The 12,059-nt window shown below is 35.3% G+C and overlaps 2 protein-coding genes across 4 annotated transcripts in view; one reads left to right on the top strand and one right to left on the bottom strand.

The window, feature by feature from the left end:
- LOC111085821 overlaps nucleotides 1-5,265 on the bottom strand; it is an 8,542-nt gene extending 3,277 nt beyond the window's left edge. Inside the window, exons 1-2 of the mRNA XM_022386165.1 lie at nucleotides 5,144-5,265; nucleotides 1,224-2,052 (exon numbers count right to left, since the gene is read on the bottom strand). Coding sequence (XP_022241873.1) covers nucleotides 1,224-2,037 — 814 coding nt within the window. The 5' untranslated portion in view covers nucleotides 2,038-2,052; nucleotides 5,144-5,265. The remainder of the gene's footprint in view (nucleotides 1-1,223; nucleotides 2,053-5,143) is intronic.
- LOC106459635 (rab3 GTPase-activating protein catalytic subunit-like) overlaps nucleotides 1-12,059 on the top strand; it is a 163,055-nt gene that overhangs the window by 120,111 nt on the left and 30,885 nt on the right. For all 3 annotated transcript variants that reach the window (XM_013919268.2, XM_022386163.1, XM_022386164.1), the window contains exon 16: nucleotides 11,757-11,811. In XM_013919268.2, coding sequence (XP_013774722.1) covers nucleotides 11,757-11,811 — 55 coding nt within the window. The remainder of the gene's footprint in view (nucleotides 1-11,756; nucleotides 11,812-12,059) is intronic.

Raw genomic sequence — 12,059 nt, forward strand, 5'->3', positions numbered from 1 at the left:
AAATAAACGTCAATCTTGTTTTTGTTTTTTTTATTGGGGGGGGGGGCAAGGGGAGAACCCCGTCCCGGCCGAAACTTAATGACCCTTAATACATAGTTTTTAAAACCTTCAGAACTCTGTGCTGTAAATGTAGTTCAATCTTTGGGTGTGCGTGTAGCTTCTGTGAACACGTTTTTTGTTTTAACAGTGTGAATTGTTTCTGCAGAATTACAACTTGGCCCTGAACGATAATAGAAAGGCTTCGATATCTTTCTAACCTTGCATAGAGTGTCTAGTTTCTATACACCTGCTAGGTTCGTACTTGAATATTTTGATAAATCAGATGTGACCCAACATCGTGGCTTAAAACAGTGTAAATAAAAATAAAATAATTAAATAAATAGCTGAATTATAACTAGGTTTACTTTGTTTTCTGCCAGTATGAATTTCAAGGTTATCACGAATGTTGTTTAAAGCTGCATTCTGTTCAAACAAATTATCGGATCATAGAATTGTTAACAGTGAGATAAGTAATCTGTCATATTAACTGTCATTTCGATTTTTAGTTTTAAATTATATTGCCGGGATTTTTTATAGTTTTGCATTAACTGAAGGCTTCCATATTGCTTTAAAACATTATGTTCTTTAACGGAAGTTTTTAAATAATGTTAAATAAAAAAAAGTTTTTGTTTTACTTCGCGTGTTTGGATTAAAACGTTTTATACATCATTGTTATTTCGTAAATTCATGCAATTAATAACATGAGAAATATGAATTATTTCTGTGTTGGTATCAACAGTACACCTAACACAGATTGGATAACTATGTAAAAAAAATAATCGTTGAAAGTTGCTTCTCAAAAGCCTAATTTGAACACCTTCCAAGGTTATTTTAAGCTAAAAAAAACTTTCTGATCCCATCGGAAATTGGAAGTTCCGGTGTCACGTAGGTTTTGTTGACCAGTTGAGACTGAAAGCGTCTCACTAATGTTAGAAACTAGTTTCTCTAATATCAAGACTTCTGACGGTTTGTTCCATTTACTATATTTTTTCATTAATGTTGTATGTGATATTGTGTTCTTTTATTACGCTAACACTACATTTTCAGATTATATGTGCCTTGACGTAGACAACATAGATATCAAATGACTGTGAATGCAAGTTGTTGTGTGTAGCTATATTTATGTTAACTTTCAAAGAATAAGACAACTTACTATTGTTTATCACATGGACAAGAATTCTTACCTGTGAGATCCAATTGTTTCAACGAAACAGCAAAAGAAAACTGATGGACTCTAGTAAGTCGATTGGAATGCAAGTCGAGGGTTTGTAAGTTTGGCAGTAAGGAAAAATGCACTTTCGTGAAAATGCTCAGTTGATTTTCGCTGAGGTCCAGAGATTTAAGCTTCATCAGTGGTCCTTTTAGGAATTGGTCAGGGACTGTTGTCAAGTTGTTACCTCGTAAGTTCAGAATCTGCAAGCTGTTAGTAGTAGTTGCTATAAGCTGACTTTCATTTTCCGAATCGATGAACTTTACTTGGTTGTAAGCCAGGTTCAGTTCACGGAGATTGGTCAAACGGTGATAGACGGTCCACATTGACATTATGTTGTTGTGTTCCAGGTTTAGCACTTGGAGGGAGTGGAGCACAGTGACAGAATGGGGAATGGATCTGAGCTTGTTGTGAGATAAGTCTAAAATTCGAAGCTCCAGGTACAAAAAGGTGCCCGGATCGACGTGCTCTAGTTGGCTGTGAACTACTCTTAGTGTCTCCAAGGTGCTGTTGAAGATTGAGAAAATAGGCGGTAGATAGAAAATGCGAGAGTCTTCTATTACGATCCCTTCTGGCCCTTCAGTGATGTTGGCTGGCACCTGCAGCTCGTGGAAGTAAAGCTTAATGTCATCGAGGGTTGTTTTATTACAATTAATCAAGAGGCTATCCATGTTTAATTGGCATTTTGGAGTCCTCACCTGAAGTACGCTGAACACTAATGTCATCTTTAAAACCATGGACACGACAACTACCAGGAGTTCCCATTGCCTTGTAATGTTCTTCCTCATCTTCCGTCATCTAGACTGAAAACAATAAAATTCGGTGTGATAGGATGTTTCATTTGTCACAAATGTAAACCAAAACTCAGACCTTATGCTTAATCAAGAAGTAAATATAATAAACGAACGAAAACGAGCGTTTTGTCAAGATTCGATAAAATAATGCCACATTATGTGAAAATCATCTTCTTTAACAGTTGTTTTGAACTTTTTTTAGCAGTGAAAAACTAGAGGGAAGGCTGCTAGTCATCGCCAACTCTTGGGCTACTCTTTTACCAACGAATAGTGGGATTGACCGTCACATTATAATGCCCCCACAGCTGAAAGGGCGAGCGTGTTTGGCGGGACGGGGATTCGAACCCGCGACCATTTTTGAATTTAATACCCATAGATAAATAAAACAGTCGTGATTGAGAAAAAATATATATTTCAAAAAGAAACAGACGTTTAGATACTAGAACATAATTTTCACGGAGAAATATCTTACTGAATCTTTTAATCATTTCGTGTTCTCTGAATTTTTATTAAGTAGTGAAAAAACATAAATCTAGTTTTTAAAATTTTTGTCAATATTCTAGAACAATGGAGATGATTTAGATAGCAAAATTGCTATTTAAACTTGTCACAGGCCACTGAGTTCACAAGTTTGGATTTTCTTTCGTTCCATTTCTGTGCTTGTCAGCAAGAATGACTGTATTGTAGTCAGGTGACCTCGTTTTTAGTATACTGCAAGACTAGATTCTGGGGCGATAACTACGTATGGGAATTACGCCCAATATGTCTCTCATAGATTAAAGGCTGATTGTCGAGCTTGCATGTCTCAAGGTCTGAATTTCTGACTTGTTTTCCAACTTATCTATTCTAGAAGTAAAGAGTTAAAACAACGCTAGTACATTTCGTCAGCCGGTTCTTTATATATACATACTACACCCATCGTTTAACATGGTATTCATGTGCAGCTGTGGATTTAAAATTCCTACTTTCGGCTTATGATTTAACTCTTTCAACCCAACATGGCTACATTACACATCTTTAGTTTTAACGTTAGTTCAAAATTTTTACCAACATGTATACATTTTGGTTCAGTGGCTTATAATTATTAATTAATCATTAGGTTATTTTTTCTTTATATATATATATTACTTAAAATAATCAAGAGACGTACACATAAATTATGTTTGATAGTTTGGTCATAGAAGGGCTAAAATTCGTAAAGATTGTCTCATAGTTCCTAACTGCTTAGTTCATGATTTCAAATTGATTCAGTTTATGATTTACAACTTGTAGAGTTTAGCTCATGATTTAAAAGTCTTACTGTTGATCGTAGTTGGGAACTTTTAATACGTGTATATTGATTAAAGCTGAGTACTTAATTCTTGGTTTAAAACCCTCGACATCTAGCTCTGTTATCTTATTGTTCAGCTCCGAGTTCAAATTACCAACACACATCTTCGCTATTAAAAAAAAATATATTAATACCGCTTATAGAGTAAACTGCTTAACATCTAGCTTACAGTAAAAAATCGGTAATATCCAGTTCATTCTAAAACATATACTGTTTGGCTCCTAGTTTATCATCTCTTAAACCATAGTTTGACACGTTAAAGCACCTATTGTTTAACAGCTACCAGTTAGCTTAAAAATGTTAAAAATGAGTTGGTATAAAGTTAAACCTTCAATTAAATTAATTAATAACACGTAACGTGAATAATATTTTCAAAATGTTAGGGTAGTTTAGTCTATTTTAAAATATGTATATATTTAACATATCATTCATGGTACGTACAAACTTTGACATAATTTATTTACCTTTCACATACTTTATTTACCTACATTTTTGGCATAACATATATTTTGCTGCTTAACTTCTCAGTTGTTAATTTCTTTATGCTTTGTTGAAGTAATATTCTAACAAAGATTCGTGATTGGTTAACAACATACACGGTGTATTGGTAACTTATGCAAAGAAAGCTTATTAATTTAGTGGTTCAGACTGTATACTGTTATAACTATTTTTACACAAAATAACATCAAAGTGTATGTAGTTTACCAAATATACCATTAGAACTATTTTTACATCAAAGTATTTGCAGTGTAGCTGGCGTATTGTTAGAACTGCTTTACTCTAAGTTATGGTAGAGTGTATACTGTTTACCTGGTGTATTGTTAGAACTGCTTTACTCCAAGTGATGGTAGAATGTATGCTGTTTACCTGGTGTATTGTTAGAACTGCTTTACTCCAAGTTATGGTAGAGTATATGCTGTTTACCTGGTGTATTGTTAGATCTGCTTTACTTCAAGTTATGGTAGAGTGTATAATGTTTACCTGATGTATTGTTAGAACTGCTTTACTCCAAGTTATGGTAGAATGTATGCAGTTTACCTGATGTATTGTTAGAACTGCTTTACTCTAAGTTATGGTAGAGTGTATACTGTTTACCTGGTGTATTGTTAGAACTGCTTTACTCCAAGTGCTGATGGAGTGTATGCTTATTACCTGGTGTGTTGTGTTAGAACTGCTTTACTCCAAGTGCTGATGGAGTGTATGCTTATTATCTGGTGTATTGTTAGAACTGCTTTACTCCAAGTGCTGATGGAGTGTATGCTGTTTACCTGGTGTATTGTTAGATCTGCTTTACTCCAAGTTATGGTAGAGTATATGCTGTTTACCTGCTATATTGTTAGAACTGCTTTACTCTAAGTTATGGTAGAGTGTATACTGTTTACCTGGTGTATTGTTAGAACTGCTTTACTCCAAGTGCTGATGGAGTGTATGCTTATTACCTGGTGTATTGTTAGAACTGCTTTACTCCAAGTGCTGATGGAGTGTATGCTTATTACCTGGTGTGTTGTGTTAGAACTGCTTTACTCCAAGTGCTGATGGAGTGTATGCTTATTACCTGGTGTGTTGTGTTAGAACTGCTTTACTCCAAGTGCTGATAGAGTGTATGCTTATTACCTAGTGTATTATTAGAACCGCTTTACTCCAATTAACGATGGAGTGTATGCTTATCACCCAGCGAGTTATTAGAACTAAATTATTATCAACAATGTCAGATTGGATACTGTTTATGTGGATATAAGTTTTCGTAACCCTTTAGTTTATTCTATTTACCTGATGTCCAAACTGACTTGGTCCACGTTGATTGAAATCCTGTACAGAACCTGGACTCGCGTGCCGAGAGAAACGCGCGTACTTGAGTTCTGTTACTCTCGCTCCGTCTCATATACACTCATGTGAAAACTGGGTCACGTATGTAGATTTCATCAAAATAGTATAGCCGAATTTACTTGTTTATGTACATTGCATTGTATCACGTGATTTTCCACGTCATCAGTTATTTCAAAAACGATTCTTCTTCTTGAAGTACTTTGAGGGTTCATAGAGACTTGCCACAACGTTTTTCTTTTTGCATCAGTTAATCTTTACCTGTACCTCAAAGAGTTTTATGTGGGTAGTATTAGCTTCTTTAACATAATAAGCACCAGCTCCCATTTTTGTATTCCCTAGGAAACATGAACTATGCAAAGATCCTACTAAAATATTTCACAAGTAACGTGATATAAGAACAACCTAAGATTTATTTGTGAATTTCTTTTCCTTTCCCATAAAATGATGTAGAGATCTAATTTGTTCTTTGGTTCGATAATTCTGTGGTAACAGGCTAGTTTTGCTGAATTCAGATCTCATCAGTGCTGCTTGGAAGACTGAAGCGACTAAACAAAATAGGCCTCATATAATGATGGAATGTAAGCAATTTGATTTTGATGTATAATTCTCTAACCACTATAATTTAAAATAATTTAGGTGTACTATAACAACAAAACCAAACAGTGTAATATCCTACTGCAAACTTGACCGTCTGCAAGGAACACAGAAAATAACAGCATGTAAGGCCTGCGTCAAAACATTAAAAGTCTGCAAAGAATATTCTAACAAACAACGTAAGCTCTTACAAGAAGCATTAACAGTCTACAAGAAATATTCCATAAAGCAAAGTAATATCTTACTATAAACTTTAACAGTCTGCAAGGAATATCTTATAAAACAAAGTAAGATCTTAGTAGGAACATTGACAGTTTCTAAGGAACGTTATTTAGGAACAACGTAAAAATAACGTATAATCTTACTATAAATATTGACAGGATACAAGGAAAGCAATGTAAGAAGAACGTTTAATCTTGCTAGGAACAAAGAATGCGATATATAGGCTAGAATCTGTCACTGTGCACGGAGAACGCGATAAAACTCTATATAGACCAGAATCTGTAACTGTGCCCAGGGAACGCGATAAAACTATGTATATAGGCCAGAATCTGTAACTGTGCCCAGGGAACGCGATAAAACAATGTATAAAGGCCAGAATCTGTAACTGTGCACAGAGAGCACGATAAAACTATGTAATTAGGCCAGAATCTGTAACTGTGCACAGAGAACACGGTAAAACTACGCAATGAGGCCAGAATCTGTAACTGTGCACAGAGAACACGATAAAACTATGCAATTAGGCCAGAATCTGTAACTGTGCACAGAGAACGTAAATCTCATTGCCTGTTGTAGCTGTTTCTTACAAAGTAACCGTAAGAACTTTGATCAAGGCAAGATAGATTTGTAAAATTGTTCCAGCTGTACAGTAGCTTTACTGAATAATACTTACCCCAATGTTACAATGTAGTACGTCAGACTTCCTGTTACACAACTTAGTTTGTTAATATTATGTTACAGCGTAGTTCGTCGTAGTTCGGCACGCCCTTTCAGCCGTGGGGGTGTTATAAGTGATGGTCAATCCCACTATTCGTTGGTAAAAGAGTAGCCCAAGAGTTGGCGGTGGGTGGTGATGACTAGCTGCCTTCCCTCTAGTCTTACACTGCTAAATTAGGGACGGTTAGCGCAGATAGCCCTCGTGTAGCTTTGCGCGAAATTCAAAAACAAACAAACAAACAAAAAACAAACAGTATACTGTTTGCCATTGTTTTTACCGTATAAAGTTTGTCTTGTGTTTCTTGTTATACTATAAATGCTGTCAGTTTTAACTTTTACGCTGTCAGCGAAATTGGAAACTTCATTCATAATGACTTTAACTAACGTAGTTTTACAAAAATATTAATAATAATAAAACCATCCGGAATGCTGCTTTACTTCTTTCTTTCTGCCAGTGAAATTATAAACTGGTTCTCATAAATCCTACAAGTTATTTTACAAAAGAAAAAGTAAATAATAATAATAACGTTACTAAGTGTCGTTTCTGTAGTTTAACTGTTACTTTACAAAACTTGTATGCACCGATGCCAAACTGCTGGTTGGCCAAAAAAAAAACAAAAAAAAACGTTTTAACCCACACACTCGACTAGTTGAATCAAACTTACAGAAAGCAGATTTAAAAAAAAAAACAACACACACACACTCGAATAGGTTTTTCAATCAATTAAAGCTTCTACTTTTAACAATCGCTACACTTACAGTACATTCTTATCCCGCTAAGATTGTTGAATGAACTGACCTTGGCCTGTTTTTAGTTAGTGGATATTGTTAAAAATTAGTTTGTCCTTTCCCACGTGTCAGTTTTTTTATAACCTTATAAAATAGACTACTTTGGTTTACTACACAGAAATTTGTGAATAATGTAAAAAATATGACACATTTAGAACCTGAGTTTAAGCATGGAGTGAGCTTGAATGATTTGTGTTTGCTTTTCCCCCAATGTTCACGTGATTTTTATATCTGAGTTTTTTCTCTAATTCCTTTTGTTTATCAGTCGTATGTTTGTTGATTGTTACTTTTCATCTTCGTAGCTTATCCTTTCTCAAAATGTGTCATTCTGTAATTATGCAGTATTTACTTATCTTATTGTTAAAGATGTTTTTTTCTGTACCTGAGCATCTGCTATTTTTTCAATACTTGTGTTTTTAATAAATTCTGTATTTATCATAACCTTTTTTTTAATATGCAGGATTTTATTACTTGTAGCATATCTTGTCGTTTTGTGATAATTGAAGGATAAGCCTGCCACACAGTTGCGTGATCTCCGTAAGAACTAGAGATTGGATGGCTTAATGTGAGGAAGATGTGGTGGTGCTTTGTTGTAGGTGGAATAAAATAGACAAGATACGACGTTGAAGTACCAATATAAATGAATTAATTTATCGGGAAAAACTAGAAAAAAAGCAGATCGTGTAGTGACTACATATGGGCATGTGGGAATAGAAGTAGAATAAATGGATAAACAGCTTCATGCAATTAAAAGAAATTGTATGTAAAAATAAGGTGAATGAAAGTAAACGTTACTTAAAATGAATCACAAAAAGTACACGATAATCAGATGCTGGAAGAAACGAAGGAAACAATGACAGTATTGACTTTTTCAAGGTAAAAACGAATATATCTGTAAACGCCAAATGTGTGTTCAAAATCCATCACTATTCTGTAGCCGACCAATTAGAAAATTCGATCACAACAATCTGAAAGTGTCCCTGCCCTATGTGACTGGCAGTCGCGAGACTGTCCTCTCCAGGTTACAATTATCCATGAAAAGTAGTTAACTTCCGTGATTGGTCCCTGCTGCAGAAAGTAACCCCTAGGGTCCAGCGTAGCACATGACCTCGACCGGATTTAGTATATTACAAATCAGAACTTTAGAAACATTTTAAAATTTTCTTGACATGAAATATATAATATATTAAAGGAAAGTGAGATACACGATATTTGCATGTCATAATTTCTTGGATTAAATATATTATTTTGTAATTCTTTAAGTACCTTATCTGTATTTTATTCTCAGATTGTGTTAAGTATTCTGTGTATCGTATTATTTATTGTACTGTGTTAAGTACTCTTTTTATTATATTATGTAATGAAATAATAGTTTTGTTTAGAATGTTTTGTTATACTATTTGCCCCCAGTGGCACAGCGGTATGTCCGCGGACTTGCAACACTAGAATCCGGGTTTCGATACATGTGGTGGGTAGAGCACAGATAGCCCATTGTGTAGCTTTGTGCTTAATTACAAATAATAAATAAAGAGTGTCTGTAAATTATAAGTAGATGTTAAATTTGTTCTCTGAAATTCAATAACTTGCCCCACATTTTACTGTATATTTACCGTATGAAAATTAATTTGTTTCTTTGCAAAACTTGTTACCATAGAATTTTTATAATAAAACAAGTTATACATGGTTGAATACGTTATATTAAAACAATTTTGAATATGCAGATCGCATGTCACGTGATAACCACAACCGATATGAAGTCGCAGTGGAAATAACTACATGTTTCATAGGTAGCGTGGTGCCACCGAAAAGTAATCGCTCGACATAGCACCTATTGATTTCTATGCGATATGACTGTTGAAATGTGCGTTTGCGATACTGTCATCCTGGAAAGCCAGCCAGGAGAGAGAGGTAGGATATGCTTTGGAAATGGAAACCTTTCGAAAGAGCCTTTAGTACTGGAAACTATGCTTCGAGACTATTGTCAGGAAGCACGATCATCACATAATGCATGACCAGACGTAGCGACATGTATTGTAACAACGTGGTGAGGCTTCAAAATCGTTTTAGTATAACGTATTCAACCTCTCTACTTGGCATCTTGTACGATTGTAATAGATATATAAAACATTTTGAAATAGTGTAATGTTCTGTTTTACAACTGTTGTTCTTTGCTGCTTCGCACTTTCATCAAGAACTGAATTTTTACACTGGAATTCAATTAGAGCTGCTAAGACTATATGCCGCCGTCTTTAATTTTGAATTGATAAGAGGGAAAGCAGTCGGTCAGCAGTATCCTACAACCCACCATCCGCGCTAAGGGATTCTTATTATTCTTGTTATTCTTATAACGCACCAACAGCTTAAACTGCGGTTAATTTTTTTTTCTTTTTTTTATTAGTGTTGCACATATTCAAAGAAACCATTTTGAGGACGGGTGCTGCTGGTTGACTGCATTCTCTTTTATTAATAGTTCAAAATTGTATGCGGCGCTTTCTGGGCCCTAGGGGCCTCTGACCTGGACTTTATCCCATGTGCGCATAAGGTGTCGACGCTTTGCTTCTATTGTACGAAAAGTTTCAAACATTACTTTATACGCTATGACAAGAAAACTCATTTAATCAAAGTTATATCTCTCTCTCCAGTTTCTAAGCAGGTTTTTTAGATGCAACAAAATAATAGTTTTAATTCTTAGAAAGAGCTTTTGATCGAACTCTTCCTTTTTTTTTTTTTCTGTATCTCTTTTTATCTTGTTTGATGAACTTAGAGGATATAACAGTTCTTGAAGACGATAAACTAGTTTAACGATATATTCCCGATATAGTTCAGGGGGTAATAACAAAAGTATTTCCCCATCAGTTTTCTTATTAACGATAAGATTTGTCATAATGTTGTAAAGGTAACGCTAAGTTCATACGGATTGCAGTTAAGGTCCAGGTATGGTTGTTATAACGCATTTGAATGCCTAGCATTTCATTTATGTCAAACTGCACACTGAAGATTTTCCAAATTGCTTTGAAATATCTATTTTGTTAAACAAAAACATTGTATTTTCGCAAAAGATCACGTTTTACAGATAATATTTAACTGATAAAATCAGGAAAGGCCCGGCATGGCCAGGTGGTTAGGGCGCTCGACTCGCAATCTGTGGGTCGCGGGTTCGAATCCCCGTTCCTCCAAACATGCTCGCCCTTTCAGCCGTGGGGGCGTTATAACGTGACGGTCAATCCCACTATTCGGTGGTAAAAGAGTAGCCCAAGAGTTGGCAGTAGGTGGTGATGACTAGCTGCCTTCCCTCTAGTCTTACACTGCTAAATTAGGGACGGCTAGCGCAGATTTCCCTCGTGTAGCTTTGCGCGAAATTCAGAACAAAACAAATCAGGAAATATCGTTAAGGTCAACTTTTTTTATTGTCATTTATACGTTTTATACGCAAAATGTATAAAACCGATTATGCGTCAACAGGATCTGAGCGAATAACTGTTATATACTCATTCATTTGAACCTAGCTCACTTTAAAAATCAATATATTAGGTCAAAAACCACTGTGTGTGAAAGTGTTTTCTTCTCTTGTTTTTATTTTATTCTTTAGTTCGTGTTTTCGTTTCCTCCAAGTTGTGCTCCGCACTCTGAGGTCTAGGGCTTGTTATAAGAAGTAATGTTAAATTCCACTATTCGATTAGAGTAGTCCAAGAGTTGGCGGTGGGTGTTGTTTATTAGTTGCCTTACCTCTGAGTCAATCAATTCAAAATTAGGGAAGGGTAGTGTAATTTTGGGCGAAGATTCGAAACAAACACAAATATTTATTGGTAAATTATGTATGACTGTTTTTTTCGTGTTCAAAGAGTATAACCAAAACTTTTAGCTACAGTAATTGAGGGTTAACTCTTTTTTTTTTTCATAATTTGGCCAAAGTATTGATTAGAGACGATTTGGTGACAGTTTTTGCTGGAACAGTGCTTTTCATTTTCTGGTAAGTAACTAAACTACGCAGTGAGAGGAAAAACTGATTTTTTACCTTCAGCGCCATAAACACTGCGTTCACATAACGATTGCGTATGTGTTACAAATGAAAGTTATAAAATCAAACATCTACTTAGTATGTGATATTTAATATTATCTTCACCCAAGGCAAGCGGTCTAGTTTACTATAAATTATTTTTGTGTGACTTAAGTCAGCGTGTGTATTTTGACGTGAACATTCTTCTGGTATAACCAGTTTATCTTGTTTCCTTTTTAGCTTGGAATGGGGTGCTCCCAACCTGGCTTATTGTTTACTTCATCAGAAATTACAGGTGAGTGTTAGGTACATGTCTATGTTTAAAAACAAAACGGAGAGTGAGAGGGCGAAGTTGTCGATCAAGTTTAACTGCCCCTTTCTTATCCCCTAGTTTCATTATCTTTGCGAATCTGCTAGAGTTACGTATTGTTGCGTCAGCGGAGGTCACGTGACTAGTATCACGCCACGTCCTTCTCGAACATTCACGTCCCTTCCTTAAATCTCGGGATCCTTCTATATCAGTGATCGGCAACCTTTTTTGAT

The sequence above is a fragment of the Limulus polyphemus genome, unplaced genomic scaffold, assembly GCF_000517525.1.
Source record: "Limulus polyphemus unplaced genomic scaffold, Limulus_polyphemus-2.1.2 Scaffold641, whole genome shotgun sequence".
NCBI lineage: Eukaryota > Metazoa > Arthropoda > Merostomata > Xiphosura > Limulidae > Limulus > Limulus polyphemus.